The 23104-nt window shown below is 47.3% G+C and overlaps 1 protein-coding gene across 2 annotated transcripts in view; it reads right to left on the reverse strand.

The window, feature by feature from the left end:
• Nucleotides 1-12883: 12883 nt before the first annotated feature.
• Nucleotides 12884-23104, reverse strand: part of CHN1 (chimerin 1) — a 108592-nt gene continuing 98371 nt past the window's right edge. For both annotated transcript variants that reach the window (XM_054209106.1, XM_054209105.1), the window contains 5 exons: nt 19996-20169; nt 19208-19285; nt 17908-18045; nt 16776-16881; nt 12884-13807 (listed from right to left, as the gene is read on the reverse strand). In XM_054209106.1, coding sequence (XP_054065081.1) covers nt 13636-13807; nt 16776-16881; nt 17908-18045; nt 19208-19285; nt 19996-20169 — 668 coding nt within the window. In that variant the 3' untranslated portion in view covers nt 12884-13635. The remainder of the gene's footprint in view (nt 13808-16775; nt 16882-17907; nt 18046-19207; nt 19286-19995; nt 20170-23104) is intronic.

Consider the following 23104-nt stretch of genomic DNA (forward strand, 5'->3'; position numbering starts at 1 on the left):
TTCCCTACAAAAACATTTTTTAGCTTTGCCTCTGGGTGACACCAGACGTACCTTCTATTTCTTCTGGATATCCTTTGTGCTGTCTGCCAGCTGGTTTGGTGTTTCTTACAGGATACCTTCATTATTATTTTATTTTTTTCTTTTAAATCACTCCCCCTCCTCCACTAACTCAGCATTCAGCCTCTGCGCTTACATTTATCCTCCAGTAAAAACTCGCCATCTCCATAACTCTGGCCTTGTCCCTGGCCTGTGCCTCGGCCAGCAGCTCCCATTGTTGCAGGTATCTGATTTCAAACAAGCGTCTGGCTGCTTCCAACCTTTATCCCGGGCCGGGCAGCTGACGTGCCCAGCAGAGATACAATTGCACGGAGGCATTGCAGGAATGCTAACGATGCCCCTCCGGATCCTCTCAGGGTCTCTCAAAGCATTCCTGCCCACCCAAGGCAGGGCTGGCAGGTTTGCTCCCAAAACAGATGTAGGAGAGTGTCGCCACAATCTTCGGCAAATTATAGCTCTTGGGTAACATAAGTTTCTGGGTGTCCACCCCGCAAAAAAAAAAAAAAAGTCTGGCTGCTTGGAATCAGCAGGATGCAGAACTTGTAGGAACCCCCAAAGGTCTGCAGCCTTTGCGTGGGTTATTTCTCTTGCAGCTGGGCTGAGCTGAGAGCAGCCCCCGACCCAGGAGCCAGCTCCACCAGGCTGGCTGGAAGGCAGAGCTCGGGCTGGAAGAGGCAGGAGCAGGGATTTGGACAAGGCCTTTGGGGAGCGACAGCCTGGCTGCAGGGAATGTTCACTGGCAGAGACACAAGGCGGTTTCCCTCTCCAAAAAAAATCAAGGAAACCCGAGCTGCTGTGGTTAAATATGGACAGAAAAGTGAATGCTGTTTGTTGTTAACAGGGGCATGTCACCCATTATGGCCAAGGTGAAAAAGCAAGGGGAGGGGATGAGTTACACCAAGTGCCTGAAGCTGATCCATTGGTAAGAAGGGTATTTTTATTTTTTTTTTGCCTTCCAGGTATTCAGAGGTTTTTTGGACAAATGTTGTATTCCCACACAGAAAAACCCTTTTCACATCTACCTCAACTCCAAGCTTTCTGGATTGGGTTTTGAGCCCGCCCTGTGCCACACAAACCCACTTCCTACCATGCTAACCTGGCAGACCAGCTCTCATTCATCTCAACTGGAAAGAAGCAGAACTCACCGCTCGCTGAATTTAGGGCATCGCTCCTTCCACTCATGTACCAGGAACAAGTGCTGCCCACTCCAGCCCAAAAGAAGTCAGCCGTGAACAAATGCTACTGCAGATAAGTCTTTTTGGCAGGGTGGTATCATACGGCCGCATTACATTACAAGTGAGCAGAATACCTAATGCTTTCGACAGAGTGAGGAACACAGGATTTTCACCCAAATCTTTGTCACAGAACTGCAATGCAATAAATGCAACACCCAAGTGGAAAGAGCAGGGGGCTCCAAAGGCTGCAGGGCCTGCACGGGGAAAACAGAAGGGAAATTAATAAAAAGAATAGATAAGAGGTAGATATTACATCAGGGAAATCAAAGCACAAAACCTGAAAAATAATAGCAGTGTCCATTTGGGCTTTTTTAGCTCCCAAATGCAGAATATGCCTTTTAAAATGTATTTTGGTATCAGAAGAAATGGCATTGCTGGTGACAGTAGATTATGGCAGAACTGGGTAAGAGAAGGCAGATGGTTAGACAAGCGATTTGTGAATTTGCCATGTGTTTGTTACCAGATTGCCCCTAGTTATAGACAGTACGGCACACATTTCCCGCTGGAAGCCATCTCGCACCAGTCTGGCGACTCAACGCTGTTGCCACCAGATGGCAACAGATTGCTAAGAAAGATGCGGCGGGCACACGGCGGGCATTTGAGAGAGCACTATCGCAAACAATCGCTTGCAAGAGCAAAACAGAGGGAGTAAATATTGTCAAGAAGAAATGCATTCAAGGAATTCATTTCAGCCTTGAGATGCCAACGAACCGGACTTCCCCTGCTCGTTCCAGTGCCCACAAGAATATGCTAAGCCAGGAACATTAATATACGCATTAGTACGCATCGAGAGACAGGATTTCAACCCACAAATCAAGAAATTCAAAGTTGCAGTTTTCCATACTGAGACACACCTCAGCCATCCTGCAAACATATTTTTTTCCTCCTGGATGTTTGTAGCAAATTTCTTTTCAGCATCTCTTTTCTTTGTTTCCTATTACACATGCCAAATGAACCAAAAATATCAAGAACTCACTCTAAAGTGGTGATCTTAACCTCTACAGTTACAGAGTTTACATATTATAGCATAGACATGGTGCACATTTATCTAATTAGAAGGATGCTTCTGAAAAAAAAAGGACTTGAGTCTGGAAAGAAAAGCAAGGAAAAGGCCTACAGTCAAGTGGAGAAACCACAATCACAAAATACATAGTTAAATCAGTGGCACAAGTGTTAACCTATTGCAGGTGAGGAGAAACGCTGCTCCCTTTCAAAGGGGCATCAATCCTCACGGCCAAGCTGCTCACATGAAAACGACACTGGCAACAGATGCCCGTCTACCCAGCTGGAGCAAGGCATGTGCGGCAGCGAGAGCGGAGACCAGAAATAACTGCAAATACAATCGACTGAGGTGACAGGCACAAGCTGACCAGCACCAAGCGTCAGAGCAATCGGTAAGAGGGTTGCAGCTTCACACTGCCTTTCTGTTACGGAAATTCCAGGAACCCAGCCCTGGAGCTGAATAAAGTTGCTGAATAAAGCAGCGGTAAATTCATTCCCAGCTATCATCCCTGACAAGGCGGCTTCTAGGGCTTCTGTCAGAGGACTAGGGCTTATCTCCGGGACCAAGATGAGTCACGCTGGAGAGCCAAACAAGACAGCGAAAGAGGACAAGTCCATTAGACGTGATGTTTGCTCTGCCCTGCTCTTGTGGGCTGCTCTGTCAGCACGGCAGCTTGCATGAGCCACGCTAGAGCAGCTAGGACAGCAAAGGGACAGCTTTGCGGGTCCATCCCCTCACAAAGACTTTCCTGCACAGCAGGACTCCTCAGATACGCTGTTTCTGCGGCCAGGAAAATCTCACTTATACTTGTAGTTAGATGACACCTGTATTAAAGTTGCTGAAAACTCTGCCCTTTCCCAGCAGCACAAATCACCAGCTGGAAAATGCACTCAGCCTGGTACAGACCACCACTACTATCTGTTGCTACAGAAAAAAACCACCCAGGTAAGAGATTTGTCCTAAAGATACTAAAAGAGGGGAAAAGAGCAATTTGATCTGAACTGTTATTCCCTAATTGAACCAGGAACGCCCTCATCCCTGTGCCCAGAAGCGCTATTCCACCAATGCCAAGTCTAAGCAGCATATGACCGCACAGACTCGGTTCGGGAGGTAGAAAACACACCCAGGCTTCACTAGATGTAAACGTATTCGTACGACTGCCACTAGCTGGTGTCAAGCCCAGCGCAGGTTCAGCAGCTGCAAAGCCGTTCTTGCAGTTTGCTCTGACCTTCGTCTGCAGCCAGAAGTTTTCTCTCTGCAGAGGCAGAAAAACCCTGTGGGGCACAAGTCTGACAACAAAACTGGCCGGGGACAGCGGCCTGGGTGTCAAAGCGGGGACCCAGGTGGGCACTGCCAGCTCTGCCGCGTCCTGATAGTGGAGACATCCAAGGCAATGTCTAAGCAACTGTTGGGCTTCCAAGTACTCTCCTGGAAGTGCCAGCAGCTGGACATGTCGTTATATCATCACATTATACTTTGGGTACATATTCTGATGTTGATTTGCTTTTGTAAGCGTATAGTTGAGTTACTACAAGTGCAGAAAGTAGACCCTGGCACTGGAAATGCCTGTATATCATATCATGCCCTTACCTCGTTTCATACGGTGGCTTTCATGAGTGGGACCACAGAGAGCATATAGCCTGAAGTATATCTCTGGAGGCTCACATTTACACGTTTAAACACACATACATGTTTTCAAATGCAGATGATTCTCCATTGGAGTAATTGCAGTGCAGACTGTTCAATTTCAGCTTTACATAAAAGCAAGCCACCTGTTCAGCTCTATGAGGTCTGACACATTTTGGCCAGTATTCTGTAACCCAAAGTTTTCCTGAAGACATTCTGGGGAGAGCTCCACTACTGGCCAGCGGACAGAAGAACTGGCAATGAGGGAAGTATGTTTTGGTGCTTAAAAGCTGCTGCAATGGTTAGCTGCTTCACTTATCCCGTTCACAGGGGGAAAAAAATAAAATACAGAAATCACATAAATCACATCTTAGCTCTTAACTGACACAGGCTCTTCTCCGATTGCTGGCATAAGGAGATAATTGACTACAACCCTTTCGCAATGTCATCACTCCCAAATACAAAAGCAATTGGCTCTGGAACATGGAGCACCCCATGGCACATTCCCCACAGAGCCCTGGCTACGGGATGAGAGCAAAAACATCCTCTGGACCTCACCTGCTTCCCGTGGTGTGCTCGCACCGTGGCGAGAGGCAGGCATGCTACATCATCCCACATCACACCTGCACCCTAAGTGCAACTGGGGTAAACCTCTGTGACCCTGCGGACGCCTCTGTTACCCCACGAGAGCCCTGGGATATCTAGCTTTGAGGTGCAGATTCTCTCATTACTGGTATTAGCGGGATAAACACGCAGCAACGAGCTTATTTTGTTTTTAATTCTGCAACTAGGCCAAGCGGCAGAGCTCGCTCTCCCTTCGCGCGCAGCGCTTCCCCTCCCCGATCCCAGAAAACACTTAGCAGGGGATCTCTGCAAAGCATCCTTCTCACCTGCAGCTGCAGTGGTCGCCTTGAAAAAGTCAACATTTACCTCGGTGTGCTGGCTGAGCCAGCGCAGTGTTTTAGAGCAGGAAACACCGTCCTCTACCCGTGCTGTCCATCAGCTCCCAGGGACAGGTTCCTGCTCCTGCACGTGACACGCTTGGATTTGATGCGTGCTTTACCCAGGACTGACCTCATGCCAAAATATGCACTTTTATTGCTTACATTGGGATCTTTGCCAGCACACGTGCAGCATTTTGCTGGCAATTAATGGAAAATACCAACTTCTCCGGTTCCTGGTGTGTAGCTCTCACCTGTCACACGGAGTTTGTTTTGCCTCCTTGGCAGGCGGTGAGACCTTTGCCACACTCCTCTTGTGATGGACAACAGGGAACTTACAAGCTTGAGTTTGTCACGGACAAAACAGGAGAACAAAAACGTGCCCTCAACTCAAGAAACACCTTCAGCATGCTAACTAAAAACTATTAAAAAACCCCCCACTTTGGGAGTATATTTTGCAGCACGTGGGGGCTGTGGGTCCCCGCAGCAGGGGTGGGGGCTTGCAGCGGTGAGGCACCCCACCCTCTGGTGGGACCAAAGGCCGGGCAGAAGCCGGGAGGTGGTTCCCACTCCTGTGACAGCCCGCACTAGCTTTGTACTCGGGATTGCACACAAAGCCAAACTCCAGCTTTCCCTGCTCACCCGTATTTGGGATTTGACAGGGGTCCAACACACCTCACCCGAGATCTGGGGGAACGTCTTGGTAAGCACACACAGCAGTGGGGGGGCAATGGGGGTTAGCAAGGTGTTGAGCTCACTGTTCAAGTTACTCTGAACAGAAGGAGACTCGGGTGTAGGTGCACTGGCAGGTTTGTTTTCTGTTCTTAATCAATGCTGTTAACAAACTGACGTGATGGCTTAGAGCGAGGCTAAACCCGGTATGAGAGCTGCAGATGGAAAAGGGAACATCAGTGGGGGTTTTCCTCCCACCAGCGCAAGAGAAGGAGAATGTCAGATCCCTCCTAGTGCTGGGAGAGATCTCCAACCCAAGGGTGGACACAGAACAAGCCAACCCACACTTTCCACAGCAGGACCTCCAACTCCTCCTTTAGCCTCCTCCACTGCCGATACCCCAGCAGGCAATGCCCCGTCGCTTCTTTGCTGTAACTTCAGACCAACCCTTCTTGATTTACACTGCGGAAAGAGAACTTCGAAGTAAGCCGTGGGCAGACCACAACTCTCCCTCCAGTGGTGGGGCACGAAGGAGCTGTAGAGACTCAGCATCACACCATATCTGAAATCATTAAGGTTGAGCTGCCCATGGACTATGGTGGTGTTTTTTTAGGGTTTTTTTTGTTGGTTTTTTTGTTTGTTTGTTTGGGGTTTTTTTGTTTTTTAAACAAGATTGAAAAACAATGTATCCACTGTATCATAACACACTTGGAAATGATGCCTTTTCTCTGAAAGTCAAGATGGTGTGTGGGCTGGGGAACTACTTCCAGGAGGAGTTCACAGTTTTCTGTGAGGAAGGGATTTCCAAGCGTCATTGCAACTCACCTAGGGAGCAGCTTGCGACGGATGCTACGGCTCCTCCACATGTATTTGATTATTGGCTTCTGCCTGCTTCCAATAAAGGTGCTCACCCGGGCTTCAAACCTCTTTTTTTGTGAAGCGCCTTGTAGTCCACCACGTTGGTGGTGCGTATCCCACCTTGCAGCAATCTCAGTGCACCCAGATTCCAGTAGTTTACTGGAAGATGTCATGTGAGAGTTACAGCATGGTATGAATAATGTATGTCCAGCATCACAATGCTGGAGAACATGAACTGGGGTAAAAGGAAAAAAAGCAATTAAAGGAATCTCCCTTTTGAGAACAGAGTAGGGCTGGAGATGAGCAGTGAGCAACAGCGTCGTGCTGTGCTAAGTCCTTCTGGGTTTACTGAGCGATCCTTCAAGTAAGCTTTAGGATACACCACCTTATGAATAGTAATCTACAAAAAGAGTAATTTGACTATTTAGGACAATCCTATTTGCATTACCGACACAGTTAGTGATAAGGCATGGAAAAAAGAGGCAAAAAGAAAATAGGTTTACTATCAAACCTCGAGTTTGAATGCAAGAAACAAAAATTACAGGCGACAGTGCTTGAAAATGAATCCTGGCTGGCTGCCAAATATATTTTTCAAAACAATGCCTAATTGCCTCAGGAAATACATTAATCAAAAGCTCCCAGAGGCCTGAGAACCGTTTGCTCCAATCCACTGAGGCAGAATAGCGATAACGACCTGAGTAATACAAGGAGCTACGTACGTCCTTGAGACAAAATGAGAAATAGGAAAGGATACCCAACTAAAAGCTTTTAAACAAATTCCTTGAGCAGCTTATTGACGTCTCTCTTGGGAGGGATCAGATAAGAAAAAACGGTCCTCTGACCACAAAACCAGCAACAGACATTAGAGAAGTTCATGGATTGTGCTGTCCAAATTGAGATATAGAAGGTGGCATCAAGAAGATCATCCCTGTGGTGCGGCCCAGACCACATAGAGAGCAAATCAGGCCAGCGTGAAAGAACAATCAGTCCACGCAAGGGTATAACCTGAAACACCCATGGCCACAGGCAGAGGAAGAGCATGCTGAAGAACTGAAGAGCTGGATCACTCAACGAAAGGCTTCTTCCTCTTGGCACATCAGCCCGGGCTCCTCGGGCTCTGTTGGATGCAGAGCCCACAGGGCCAACCAACCGGGTGCGCAGAGAGGGGATGCTGGGGAGGGTCAGCTGGGGGTGCAATGACAAGCCCCGCACCCAGCTTCTCTCGCCCTGCTCTCCCACACGTGTCCTCTGCCGGCTACTCACGCTCCTGCCGCAGCAGACGACACTCTTCCCGTACACGGTTTGCTCAGCATTCCCTTTAATCCACGACACATCTCCTAACCCTCCTTCTCTCACATTACATAAAGCTTCTGAGGGCCGATGTGCAGTTGCTAAGCAGTAATTTTGCATGACTAAAAAAGAAATCTTTGATTGCTAGGTTCTCTAAATGTTGGGTGTCCCCCCCCGCCTTATTGCAATATAATTATAGCTATAATAAAAACATTGCAGAACATTCATCAGCATGCAAAAATTAGGTCAGGAACAGAGGAAGGATATCATCTATGCCTTTTAGAAGCCTTTGCTTCTTCCTTTGCCGACGGAAGGGGAAGGGCAGGAGAAATTTGGTATTGCATAAAATCACAAATAACAGGTTTTTCCACCCTGTTAGCTGGTCTGGCCTGAGCAGAAGTTCACATTCTTGTTTGAGAAGGCAACTCGCTTCCCTCACCCCAGTCTGAGCCGGGTATGCCGACGCATCCCTCCGGCAGGGAGCTGGGACATCTTTCCCACCGAGCTGCAGTTGCGGCCCGGCTGGTAAGAGGTCAAGTAGCCCTGTGCTAAGCTGCTGAGCTAATTCACCACCGGGATGCTTTCCTGAAATTGCCACAAGATTTTTTTTTTTTTTTCTTTCTTTCTCCCCACTTTGTCATGCTAAAGCTCCTAATGATGGCCCCAAGCACTGTCCTGAATATCTTTTTTTCCCCAATAGTTCTGACATTTAACTTTCACTAGACATGCATTTTTAACAGTTATTCACTACCTCCATAATTTTTAATAGTTTTGCTTTCCTTTAGCCACGTTTAAGACTTGCTTTCGCTCATACATACAACCTCATAAAGGAAGGTGTAGAGAGGTGGGGGTAGGTCTCTTCTCCCAAGGAACAGGCGACAGGACAAGCGGAAACGGCCTCAAGTTGCGCCAGGGGAGGTTTAGACTGGATATTAGGAAGAATTTCTTCACAGAAAGGGTTACCAAGCACTGGAACAGGCTGCCCAGGGAAGTGGGTGAGGCACCATCCCTGAATGTATTTAAAAGCCGGGCAGACACAGTGCTTGGAGATAGGGTTTAGTGATGGTTTTGGCAGTGCTAGGTTAACGGTTGGACTTGATGATCTTAAAAGGTCTCTTCCAACCAAAACAATTCTATGATGCTCTGTGCAAGTTCCTTGACTGCGACCAACTTGTACTTCCTGCCAGTGCCCCTCATTTCTCCCTTAGAAGTCTGAGGAAGAAGGTTTTTCTCTGTTTAATCCCTTCTTTCCCTTTTTTTTTTTTCCCCCCCACTGTGGCCAACTGTCTTTTGACGAGATGCTGCCAGCGAGATGGCCCCGGTGTCTGCCCAGCCCCACGCTGTGCTGCAGACACGCAGCCTGTGGCACTGGAGACAGTAAGGTCAACTCCTGAACTGGAGATAACATGCATTCATGGCGGAAATCAATTCGTTTAGAGAACAAATCAACTCACATAACCTTTAGTTTCTATAGGCCTATGTTATTTATTGTGTTGTCATCTAACTAACGTAAATACTAAAAATACTAGTTTTTTGCATTTAATTAAAAATTTGAATAAATGTAGCTTAAATCACACAATTGCTTATATGCCCAAGCAAATTATCATCCTGGTTAGCAAGAAGAAACATCAAATTTACTGCAAAGACAACGCTTATTTCTGCGCTACCTGCTTTAACGGTTACCACTCAGGAAAGACCAGAGTTTCGTTAGCACAGTAACAAAAACAAGAGTAAAATGAAGGGTTTTGCCTACATACTTAATAGAAAATCATGATTAAGTTAAAGAGATTAAAAAAAAAAAAAAAAGAGCCAATGGATACAGATTCCAGGGATTCAAAGTCAGGCAAGTATTTCATTGACCTCCATCTCACATTCCCAACGCAACACACAACCCGGGTGTTTGACTCCAAGGGTTGCACGTGTCGGGTGGGCAGCGCGGTTATCAGACACTGCCAGCCTTAATTATTTGAATAACAGAGATTATCTGGCGTTAAACATACTCTGAAGTTTTATCGTCACTTCATGGGCAGTTGCCTTCGTATCTCATCAGAATTTGAGATCGGGACAGAATAAATCGCACTTATTCCGGCAGGGACTCGGCTGCCTGACCTCCCAGCTCCCGTAACTCATTAGGGAGCTCCCAGGGGATGGGGCGTGCAGGCGTTAAAGAGAAACTATGCTTCTTGAGCTGGGGGTTTTGGGGGATTTGGGGGTTTTTTGTTTGCTATTTTTATTTTTTTCAGTTGGGCAGCAAACCCACTGCCCTTCTCTCAGCAGTGGGTCCTCGTTCAGGTTTTCTCCTTTCCTGCAGGAACTTCCACCGTCATAAGTCACTTGTTAAACTTTGCTGGAGAAAAGGCATCTCCAGCAGGAGACCGGTGCCTGGTAGGAGCTCACAAACCCTGTTTGCCCTGCCTGTATCGCAGGAGTTGACTATCCCCAGAAAGAATCTAGGCTTGCTGTTTTGGGGATTTTTCCCCCCCCCCCTCTGACTCTGATCCAGCTTTGCACCTTTCATCATCGATTCTAAAGGCAGTCGAAAGCATCGGTGCAGCAGGGAGAGCAGCCGTCACTGTCAGCAGCACCCACCTGCGCTCCATGGAGACGGAGGAGTTGGATATATCACACAAGGGGATGACTTAATTATCCTAATTACTCCTATTTACTACGATCTGCTTTAGAAGTGGGACTTTGACTACCTGGTTCAGGTGTGCTTGCGCAGCAATGGGGAACAGCAGATGCCTTTTGCTGAGTTAAGCCGAGTGCTCCTCTGGCTCACCCGCGCTGCCGAAGGACACCAGTGCCACCGCCACAGCCAGGGCGGCCGAGGCAGAGCCATGTCCTCCTCCGGCCGCGTCCCCTGTCAGCTCCTGCCAGGTGCTTTGAGAAAAGGATGCTTTTGCCACGGCTAGCTGTGGTGGCATTAGGTGTCAGGGACAAGCACGTAACAAGGAATGCAAACACCTTGCCACCATTATTTAGAAAAAACCCTATCTCCTGATGACAGGCATGATGACGTTAGGAGTAGAACCATGGGAGAGTGCCACAGCAGGGAGCTGACTGCAGAGACAGGGTCAGCCAGAGCCACAGGGTCCCTGCCAGGCACCCTGGAAGGGAGGGCGGGAGCGATGGATGGGCTGAGCACCGGGATGCACAAGGCCGTCAGGCAACAGGGGAGCGAGGAAATGCATCGTGTGCTGCTGAGGCGGCGGGGGGAAACGCGGTATGTTTAGGCACTGGCTTGGAGCAAGGTATCCATGAACACACGCGGCTGCTGGAGAGCACGAGGCAGACGTGGCTGGGGAGCACATGGGCCATTGCTCTTGGGCTAGGGGGCAGGGGTAACGCTGTGGTCGGAGATACACAGTTTTCCGGCTGCATCAGTTCATCAGGATAAATAAAGTGATAATGTGCACGAATTAATACACAAATTACAGCTAGAAGTAACTTTTAGTGCTACAGAAGGTTAAAAAATAGAGGGAGAGGGAGAAGAAAAGGATGATAGATTCTCTTAAATCCTCCCCCTGCTCTGCCTCCCCAGCAGCCCCCCAGCCCGGAGCAGCACTCACCGAGCTTACCAGCGTGCACCTTCTCCTTCCTGGAGTCCTTCGTTCCCCACTTCCAGAGGAGCTGCCGGAGAGAGCTGCCTTCTCCTCCCCTCTCCTCTCTTGGCTGGGACACGAGGGAAGGGGTGGGACGCAGGGAGGCTCCGTGCTGCTGACGGGAGGGCAGCACAGCTGCTCGCAATTGCCGGGGGATTATTCCTCCTCCTCGGGATGGTGTTGTCTGCCTGAGAGGAGGGAAAGGGCAAAACCTCCCTGCTGCCCCAGCAGCCTCACCTGGCTGCTCCCCTTTGGGGCTGGTGCCCAACCAAAGCATCTCCCTGATCCTCGCACCTCATTATGCCTTTCTTCCCTGCAGGTCCCACACTCGCTTACTCCTTTTTCCCTGCTTTTATTGCCAGCCCTTCAAGCTGGCCCTTTTGCCCGCCCTTGCCCCCCTGAGGGCAGCTCCAACACTTCTCCAGGACCTGCTGTTTCATCTGGCACCTCTTTTCCATCCCCGTTTACCCCCCGGCTCCTCCACTCTGCCTTGTGCCAGGGGGTTCTGCTTTCCTTGATAATTAGACTTTTCCACTCTTCATCAAGATAATTAGGCTCCAAAGCATTCCTCGAAAGTTTTGAATCGAATCGATGTGCCGTTTGCCATCGATCTTCTCTGATGTTTGTATTTTCCCATGCACAGAGCAGTGGAGAACGAGAGCCAGGTGGGTGACACGGAGACACCGTTTGGTCACAAGCAACGCTGCTGCCTTGTCTGCCGCTCCCGGAGGCGGCAGCGCCCCAAGAAACCCCACCAGGAGCGTTTAGAGCCAGGAATTACTCATAATGCCAAACCAAACTCGCTAGCTACACCTTTTTCTGTGGTCAGAAACTGTAGAAATGGAGAAGTGAACACTCGCAAGGACTGCAAACCAGCGTGAAACTCCACATGCACCTACCCAAGGACAGGCACTCCATTGGGATGGGCGGTTCTGCCACACTCCTGGGGTCAGAGCATCAACGCATGGAGTGTCTCCACCAGGGGGGCCGCAGCCAGGCTGACGACAAGTGGTTTTTTTTACGCATCGCTTTATCGGAGCGAACAGAGAAATTGTTTATAAGTTTTGGGCAGTTTCCTTTCACGTGGCATCACAGTTGAACCCCAGGAGGCAGCTAAGAAAGGTTTGCAGGGCAGGTCCAAGTGTTCTTGGTGTATTTGCGTTCGGAATTCAGTGCTGGATCCATCTACTCTGGGCAGCTACAACCGTGTAACGGTAAACTGCAGCTCCAGTTCGTTCACAGGTAACTACAGATATAAATATATATATATATATATAAAAAATATGGAACAGCAGCTGCCTTTACAACACTGTTTGGGTTCGGTTAAGAGTCCTGAAGCATTCTTGAGAGGCATCTTGGATAACGAAGAAAGAAATTTTCAAACTACAGAGAGGTTTGTGGGAACCTCAGCGAAGTGTCAGGCTCCAAAGGATTTAGATCAGAATGGTCTTGTCAAAACCGGTAAAAGTCTAACTCGCTTCTTTTTAAGTCAGAGGTTGCTCAGCGTTCAAGTGACAATTTAAAAAATGAAAAAACCCCAGTATTTTTGAAATATGTTCATTAAGTAAAAATAAATAGCTTAATGTTAGAGTTCTAAAAGCAAAATTTAATAAATTAATATATGCATGCCAGATAAAAATACAAAATTACAATTGAAATAGCAATAATAATAAAGGAACACTGCGCAGCATTGCAGATTTCACTGCAACCACCATAAACATCATGGAGAATTACTTAAAGTAACATTTAAAGTACACATTTTGTTCCCGTTAAAAACAAATTACTATATGATGAAAAAAACCTGAAAGAAACCCAAGGAGAAATCAGCCCCCGAAGTGGCAGAGAATGATATGAAACGTCAATAAACTGCCAGAGGCTCCATTTCACGGTAAGTCGGCTTTCTTTTTAGTATCAGAAACCAATTACATAGAACATAAAAGCAAATTCACAACAGGTTTACACGGAGAAACATGCTGAATTACAACCACAAACTATCCAGAACAAAGATGCCGCACCAGTTCAGTTGTTTTCTTCATGGAATGAGTCTCACCAGAACAGGGAGAACAGGGAGCAAATCATGCAATAGCTTCAGCCTTTTTTATTTATTTTTTTTATTTTAACATGATAAACACCCAGGATTACTAGTACTGGAAAGTATGTGTTAACCTTTTTCAACATCAGCTGAATGGCACTACAGAAACGACAAAGAGTTCCTTCATTTTTATCCTGAATACATCGAAAGCTCTAGCAGATATGGAATTCAGTGACAAGAGCCATTAAATTACTTTAAAATATTCCTTCATCCATAGAACACTGTTGCTTCCTTTTTTATTACAAAACCCCCAAAATATTCAAAATAAAATGTCTTCATTTTTTATAAGCATCTCCACCACAAGTCTCTGATAACGGATGTCATTCAACGCAGCCATCGCGTCCAGTTCTGGCGCTCTCATGAGAGTTGGTCCAAAAACTATGCCCAGATTCTCTGCACTCATCAGATTTTCCTTTTCATGGAGCGTTACTCTGTGAAAAATAAGGACAGTGTTTTTCGCATTCCTGCGGTGCCAAACTATGCTTGCCTCTGCTTGAAAACCGGGGGAAGTGGACGGGAAAAGAAATGTGTGCCTCCCCCCGAAGCCTAGCAGAGGCTGCTGTTTCCAGCAGGACACACTGGGAGGCGTCGGGTGGGACCCTCATTAGTGAGTGCAAACGATGTTTGCAGTGAATCTGATGTCTCCGTCCTCCCACCACGCACACGGCCCACGTTTACTTGCAGGAGGGGCTGGAACTCCGCGGCGAGGGAAGGGGACAAGGGGTGAATTCAGACACATCAGAACAATTTTGCTTTCGCTCTTTAGAGCGGCAGCATTCGGAGGCCGTTCCTATGGGGAGCAGAGGGTGTTTGTTAGTACATGAGCAGTTTTGTGGCCACTAGAGACGTGCCGTTGTGCCCAGCCAGGTGGGATTCAGCCCAGGTTCCCCTGGTGGCATGACCCCACATGGTCACACTGCTCCCCTCTCTCTCAGGCATACGACAGCCATGGCGGGGAAGCACATCCCACGTGAATTCCCTGCCTCCAGGCACTACAGGCTAACCCTGCCCCGGATGGACGCCTGGTTCCTCTTCAAGACAAATTACGTCCTGTGGTGTGTACTAAAAAAAAAAAAAAAAAGTGAATCATCACTTTGGGACGGCTTTGAAAGCACCAGGCTCTCACTGTAACCTCATTTGCACGGCGGCCCAAGCAGGTCATTAAACCTGGGCTCTGACAGGCCCCCTGCCACCCTTCCCTCTTCTGGGGACCTCAGCAGCTGCCGAGCAGCCGAGCCCCCGGCTCAGGGACGCCTCCCGCCGCCTGGTCCCCATCTGCAGAGGAGGAGGAGGAGGCGGGGAGGCCACGTTTTGCTGCTCCACAGGAATCTGACCCGTTCAAAGCTGCGGGCAGGTTCGCAGGCCACCTCCAGAAACGTAATTTGCCCAAAAATTATGCGTACGGGAGAGGCATCCTCCGCCGGGGCTATTGCAGAAACACCTCTGCTCAGCAAATGCCAGAAGGGTCACTGCTGCCCAACCGCGATGGTCTCCAGGGTCATGGGATGGTGTTTCTTCAGGTTGTGGTCTCCCGCGCTGCCCTGCCTCAGCACGGGCAACACTGGGTCCCGCACGGTGGTGGCGGGATGGAGGACACCCTGCCCCGGGGATCCCGACACGGCGTGGCCCATGGCTGCTGCCCACCGCCACGGATGCAGCAGACACAGACGTGCCTCGAAGCCCGAGCTTCTGCCTCGGTTTATCCCGGTGAACTGCCTCGCTCAAGGAAACAGAGTTAGATTACGCACATGTTTTAATACACGCTATGGTTTAAAGAATCCCTAAGGATTCTCAGAAATGACTAAGAATCCAGGTACAGCAACTGAAAGAATCTGGGTAAATTATTTTTCTTTCCACCACTGCGGCATCTTGCATTGCATAAATCCTTTGGTGTATATATAAAAAAAATTCAAGATTTTTCTTCCGTTTTTTCCCCTTCTGCCTTGATTTTTTTTATTTTGAAACAAGTCAGACTGATCTTTCCAAGCTTTGGTGTATATATAAAAGAAATTCAAGGTTTTTCTTCCTTTTTTTCCCTTCTGCCTTAATTTTTTATTTTGAAACAAGTCAGATGGATGTTTCCAAGCTGCTGTGCCTTGTAGTTATTTGTGTTTGTAATTATTCCCGATAAGGGAGCTGTGTCTGATTACCTGAACTCAGCAGCAAGACAACAGCCTGCCGAGCACCGCAGCTCTTTTTAGCAAATGCATTAAAAGGAAGTTTAAAAGTGAGTGAATTTTTGTCCCCCTTCTCCCTTATCGTTCACCTACACCAGGAACACCATCTGAAAAAGCATCTTGCTAACTGGCGCAGCAGCAGCTACTCCAGTTGAAGAAACTGGAGGTAAGAAAAGGTAAGAACAGGGTAAGAAAAAATCAACTTCACACTTCACAAGCAGTAAGGTGGGTGGGTTTTTTGTTCCTGAGTCTTTCATCCCTGCGTCTGTTCTAAAACGTCCATTAGAAATGTCATTGAAATAAATGGGCAAACCAGGCAGAAACCCTGTAGCTGAATTTTGCCCGAGGCACTCCACAGAGCCAACATATTCCTACTCGTAGAAGAACTATCGAAGGAAAAAAGCAGAAGGGAGCTTAAAATAAAGTATTTTTCTAAGGAAAGGGAATGATTCTTATATATTGACAATAAGTTCAAGTTACTTGAGAAACTAAAATGGGTACCCTAACACGCCACGTTGATTTTTTCCCCTGCTTTCCTGAAAGAAAGAGAACCTGGGCTGTTGTACGGGATATTCATCCGTCGGCCCCTCTCTAACAATTTTTCAGCCGACTGACCAACTTCAACCTTATCCCAGGGAGAAGGGGAAACTTCAGACAGGATTTAGGCTCCTACGGTTCCGAGAAGGTGGCGGGTGGAACGAGGGGCTCCACGCTGAATGACTGGCAGAGCTTACCAGGTGAGTGAGGGCCAATTAACACTGTGCCTAATTGGCAGCAGCTCAAGCCTGGTATGTGCCATCTTTTTTAGGGTGTCAGGGATGACCAGGGGAGACGAGACTCAGCAGAAAAAGATACCAGTCTGTAGCCATTAAGCTGAGTTAGTTCCTTGCCCAGGGAGTGATTTATTACTCCCAGAGGGACTAAAGGCTTTTTTACCATAAATATTCACTGTAACCCTAGATATAGTGCAAATTTGTTAGGCAGATGACTTTTGTGCTTCAAAACTGTGGGTTTTCTACTTATTTCTTTTCAAGCACTTTCCGAGTGCTGTAAGTGGGATAAAAACCAGTGTTTGGGTATTTGCTGTTGTGCAGACTGTCATTCCCTGCCACAGTCTGTCTCCAGAATTTGGTGGACCTTGCCCGGAGTTCTTCGCAGGTCCCAACACGGACTTTGCTAAAAATGAGTTTGGCTTAGCGTTCTCTCCAGCTAGTCCCCCTACCTCTTCAGATGTGCCATGAGATACCGTAGCGTTTCACAGTGTGCAGGTGGCAGCAGTTTCAGCGCCTCATGGAGAATTTCCAGCTGTTCATCCGGATCGGTGGTTTCTGAAACGCAGACGTTCAACTGTCACCACACGTACAGCCAGAATTCACACACAGAAAGACAACACTGGTGGCCTGCAGAGGGGACAGGGTCTCACAGCTCTGCTGGATTACTGATTTCCAGGACCTATCCAAACCTCGTAGTGGAAGATTTGCCTGTCGAGAGAAGTGCTCGGAGCACAGTTGGGATGTGACTGGTTCTGGACAAAGAAAACTCCCCAAAAAAGAAAACTCCGCCAAAAGATTCCCTGCAGCCTACTAAAAAAAAATAAATCCCTTCGTAATCCTTACGGACCGGAGTGGTTTTGCACAAACAATCTACAGGTGCAGCCCTGGGACAGCAGAAGGTACTGGGAACTTTGCCATCAGCATCTTTGGCTGTGTCCGTACTACTTGGAAAAAAGCCTTCTCCGGAGGAGCGATAAGCCCGGCATCTGGCCTGTGTTTTCTACCCATGGCCCCCTCACACCTTTCCAGGTGTGCCTGGTGTGACTGCTACATCGCAGAGATGCTCCAGGCAGCCAGGATGCTTGGGAGAGATGTTCCAGCTGGGCTTAACCCCTGAGCTTGCAGACTCGCCGTCTGCAAGGTCACCCTCGAAGGTGGCCTTAGGACGAGCGCTTATCAGCTTCTAAAAACACTCCGAATGGACGCCTCTGGAAACAAATGGCTTATTATCTTATTTCTAAACGTTTTCATAAATCACCTTCTTTCTGGCAACACAAACCCAACTGACTTTAAATGTTACAGGCAAGTACTAGGGATTCATGCAAGACATAAAAAGCAACGTAATCCATCACGTGTGATGAAAAGGAAGCATTCCTGGTGACAAAGGCAAAGAAAAATGTGTCCATGGTCACGTAGCACCCCGTAACGTGCAGTGCATATTTCCTCCTGCAATCCTTACTAAATAGGGCACGCAGGGTAAGGGCTGATGGGACAGCTAGTAAATCAATAGGCAAGTACTGCAAAAAAAAGGAGAAGGAAGGGATGAGAATGAAAACTAGGAGGAAAACATGTCATACTTACTTGCAGACTCTATAAACTTTGGGTAGGCATCATACGTGATGAGCGGAATTGGCAAATCCCTGAAGTACAGTTTAAGTGCACCAGTGATAATATTGATATCTTCATACATATTCACAGAAATATCAGCTTTTTCCCCATCTGTGTGGAGAAGACACTGACATTAAAGCCTTGGAAGCGTAAACAGATGTAGAACAGAATTCATAAGAAAAATAATAACTTGCTTAAGCAAACATTATTAAAAGGGACACAACTACAGATTTTGGCTTTTATAAGGAAAACAGAATTACTGGTCTGGGAAGTTCATCGTTTCGGGGTGAAAACCTCGAGCATTTTATAAAGAAACCTATCCTTTCTTCGTTTCAAATGATTACAAAAAAATACAGTTTTTTTTGGGGGGGGAAAAAAGCCCGCTGCCTGATCTAGCAGTATCTATCTTGTAGAAACGTGTGGAAGTTTAGCTATTTCTGAACACACTGCGTTGCCAAACAACACGTTTGTCAGCACTGAATGAGAAATCAGGGGAGTCCGGGGAAAAAACGTAAAAGAAAGAAAACCAACTTGGTCCACAGCCCCCTCATTTTATAGGAAAAACACGTGTTCACCATTTAGCCACAGCGTACTACCTACTCCTGACCGCGGCGGACACAGATCCAGAACTTGGCTTCTCCAGCGCACCCCCACCCTGCTAACGCTGCAGAGGAGGCAGATGTTGTCTGAATAGGTCCAGTCCTCCGGAAAAACAGGAGAGAGAGTTTCCAGCACGGATTTTTGGCCTTCATTTCTACTGGGATAGCGGGACTGCAGCTGGAAAGCCTTTAATTTTCCCACTGCCTTTTCTCAGAGAGAAGAGTTTGTTCTCACTGACCTTCTTTTAGACTGTAGTAATTCAAACTTGGTTTGCGCTATTGTATTCATCTTATTATTTTGGAGCTTTCATCCAGAAAGATGGATTTAAGTTGCACAGCCCTCTTAAGGCGCTTCACCGCTTGCCCTCTATCCCTCCCCCATCCCCCTGAGCGTAGTTTTTCCCGCAAACTAGGGCAGTAGTTCAGAAAGCTTCGTCCTTTCCTACGCACATCATTACCGAGGCACAGATACTGATGGAAGGAGAAAAGGAGATTTTGGTGATAAAGGCCAAAGTGAAGCTGATAAGGCTTTTTCTGATGGGGAGACTCCCCTTCTGCCGGCAGAGCCGCCGGACTCCTCCAGCGCACTGATGCAGCAGAGCATGAGACGAGACAGGAACGGCACAGAAAAATCCTGTATATTTAATACAGCCGGCACGCAGGAAAGACCGTACCTCTGTCAAATGCCATTTTGACATCTTCAATAAGATCACTAAATCCTGAGACTCTGTACAGTCCTTCGGAATTAAGACCTGCAACGAACGTTTTAACAAGATTAAAATTAGTCTTAATTTTACAGTTTCTTTCCACCCAGTTCTTCCTTTGCCAGGTGCTTCATCTAAGGCAGAAAAAGCAGGCATGGTTTAAAAGCCTTATCAGGCTTTTCTTTCAGAACGATATCTTATCCTGGCCTTTTAACCCTGACCCTTGCATCAGCTGCCTTGTCATATCAGCACTAAATGATGTTTATACAAATGATTTCAGAGCTGAAGAAACATAGTAAACCAATTACGACCAATTTAAAAATAACCGAGATTAGCATACTTGATGTTCAGTCATTATTTCAGAAAGAAAACAAATACTCTAATTCTAGAAGAGGATGCTCAGTGTGGGCTAAGGGAACTAGCAAGAGGAAACTCTTCAATACTAACCGCCTTTTTTTAGCACATTCACTTAATTTTTTAAATAAAAATATTACTGCAAAGATAGGTGCCAATATATAACTATAAAGCAGTAATCGTCCATTAAGCGATTTCTGGCAGAATCTATAAAAATTACAAATGGCTATGAACCATCAAATAATGCAAAGTAGAATATTAGCTGTGCAGGGTAATTGGCAGTCATAAAATGCCTCGTGCAAATCTGTTTGGAGCAATCATACATTCAGCAGAAACCCAGATGACCCAGATCAATCTAAACGGATTATCAGTAAAGCGACCGAAGTCCATTAACTACGCCTTACCTCTGGATTCAATTTCCCTAATGCACATGTCTACTACCATTGGTCTCTTGGTGAAGTGTGCTTTTACTAGCGTCGTAAGGTCACAGCTGTACACTTTTTTGACATGCTTCAGGTCTGGCTTGCAGTCATTTGGGACCATCTTGGAACACTGCTTGTGCACATTTAAACCACAATCTGAGAGAAAAACGAGAAGACAATTAGGCTGGTGTTTGGTGAAAGCGTGTATCCCAAGGTCAGTACTGCGGAGTACGCATGGCTCCTGCAGGATCTGACCTCATCTGGCAACTACTAAAATCATAGAACGTGCTGGCTTGGAAGGGACCTCTAAAGGCCACCTAGTCCAACCCCCCTGCAGTGAGCAGGGACATCTTCAACTAGATCAGGTCGCTCAGAGCCTCATCAAGCCTGGCCTCGAATGTCTCCAGGGATGGGGCCTCCACCACCTCTCTGGGCAACCTGTGCCAGTGTTTCATCACCCTCGTTGTAAAGAACTTCTTCCTAATGCCTAATCTAAACTCACCCTGCTCTATTACTTCTGTGGAGACCTCTTAACCGTCAAATGCACGAGGCAGGGACAGACTTGAAGTAAGACAGATTTTTCTACCCAAGACATTTCTTCTATCCCTGGAAGATTTAACACAAAGTGACAAACTTCCCATATGTTTTTTTGAACCAGGATCTAAGGGTCAATTATGTTCCTCACCACTGTTCTGTATTTTGCTATCACGATCTAAACTTCCTTCCCAAGTTGCTGTGAATTTCCTAACACAGTTGTAATGTAGTGTAGTGTCGGACTGTGGCATGAGACACCTCCTGGCTGAGACGAAGGTGGGGACTGGGTCTCAGAAGGCCACGACCCCTCTGCAGCCCATCTTGGCCCAAGGTCTGAACGTGAGGGATCCCAACGCTCTTGCCAGATGTGGCAGCCAGTGCGTAGCACCACTAGTGACAGGGTCCGTTTCCCAGCTCGGAGGGGAGCTGAAAAGTAGACACAGGGGTCACCAAGCTGGTCGGTGGCTTCTTGCTACCGAGCAGTGTACAAAGGACTTCGCGAAGTCACAGCAGCTGCAATTCCGATGCCGTTTCACAGGGTGTTTCCGAAACAAAGCATTGGCAGGCACCAAAACAATTCTGTTTACTTTAAAAAGGACTTAGGGAAAATTTGTTTGTGGTTTTTTTTAAAAACAAACAAACAACTCCACAGCTTTACTGTAAACATACTGAGAATGAGATTTAGTTTAAGTGAAACTTAATTGAAATCAACTTAGAGAAAAATGTTTGTTCTGCTCCAAACCATTCAAAACCATAATACTCGGGGTTTGGGGGAAAAAATATATCTTGGAAAGCATCACCAGTTATACAGTGAAGATGGGAAGAGCAATACAGTCCCCTTTAAGCTAAGCACACGCTGCAGTTAACACCAGCAGGCAGGCTCCCGCACTGCCCGGGGCCCAGGGCAGCCCCCGGTGACTCCATTTTCACTGCCATTCCTCCTGTTTTGCAACGGAGACTCACAGGTGTTTGCGAAGAACTAGCCAACCGGCAAGAAAGGTGGCCCTTCGCCGTCAGGGCGTTTGCCATGCTCTGACACGCGCTCGGTATGCACCGAGGCTCCCCTTCTGCAAGCGTTTCTCTACGTTGCTCCACTGCCATACGGAGTCCCCTGGATTTCTGCAGAATTAAGGGATGTAGGAACTTGAAGGAACGATGCCTTGATGAAAATCTGTACTTTCCTCTCCCACTGCAGTACTGAGTATCTGTCTATATAGATTCCCTTTGTATTTCATTCCCGCAGATTTTGCCAATACTTGTATTTTCATTAACACTCCATAGATTATTTGACTTTGTTGTTTCCAAAACGGTAAACCAGACTTCATCGCTAAGTTTAATTTCCACTAAGTCAGCTGCAGACTGCTGCTAAAAGCACTTTGTTTACTGAGCAGGCCTGTAAAGCATCCAGCTTTGTCGCTTAGGATCCTCTGTAAAACATCCAATCTCTGGTTGCAATTAAAGTTCGGCATGTCACCTTCGATCAGTCAAAACGCGCACGGATCCCGATGAAATGGCTGATTAGAATTCTCGTTAGCTATTTCTGTGCAGGAGCGACTCCCTTCCTCGTGAGGAACGGTTAACGCACACGATGGAGCTGCAAATGCTGAATTTCCCACCTGGCTGTGATTTGGCATGGCCAACCCCACCCTGGGAAAAGCCAGGCAGGGCGGCAGCCGGCCCCCTGCAAACGAGCAGCATCGGCGGGGCTACCATGGCCACCAGCCTGCCCAGCCTTGGTCGCTTGCTTCGACCCCCAGCCCTCTCCTGGCGCGGAGAAGTTCAGTTTGGTTGCTCGGTTGCCTCTGAAATAGTAACTGCCAAAGCACTTGCCTTCCCCTGACCACGTATTTAAACCCCACATTTACCCAAGTGCTCTGAGACCCCCAGTTGGAAGGTGCATGGTGAGACAACCTCCTCGTGCATGGCCCCTAGCCTGCCTGTGGGTCTGGGGTGTGGAACGAAGACACTCTGAGCGGGGGAAGGGGAGCTCCACCTATGCTTTACACATCTATCACCAGCGCTACGGTTTGCCTGAACTTTGAGAAATCCAGTCCCTCTGCGCTTGAAGCAGGGAATCCAAATTCACCGGAAACGTGTGACCTGAATCACAGAATGGTTCAGGTTGGAGGGGACCTTAAAGATCATGAATCCCTTGGCGTCTCAGTGCTTCAGCTGTAAGATGGGAAGGAGAAGCTGGTCTTGCCTCCTCCGGGCCTTGTAGAAACAAATTCATTAGACGTTTGGAGAAATACAGAGGAGAAATTACTTGTCTTTGGTCTAAGATTTGGATACTGTGCTATTAAGAAAACCAATGGCTACACTAACAACAAGAAGACAAAATACTGAATAGATGCTTCCAGAATAAGGATGACGCTGTGGAGTAAAAATAGTAAGTGGTCAAATAATGAGAGGCAACATCTTAATGCACACACAGAAGGGAAGCACATTAAGACCACATAGGAAATCTTAATTCTTTATTTCCTTTATTTCAAAACCCTAACTTTCCAATAATTTTCCAGTAATATATAATTATTATATATAGCATTCCTACAACTGC

The sequence above is a fragment of the Rissa tridactyla genome, chromosome 7, assembly GCF_028500815.1.
Source record: "Rissa tridactyla isolate bRisTri1 chromosome 7, bRisTri1.patW.cur.20221130, whole genome shotgun sequence".
NCBI lineage: Eukaryota > Metazoa > Chordata > Aves > Charadriiformes > Laridae > Rissa > Rissa tridactyla.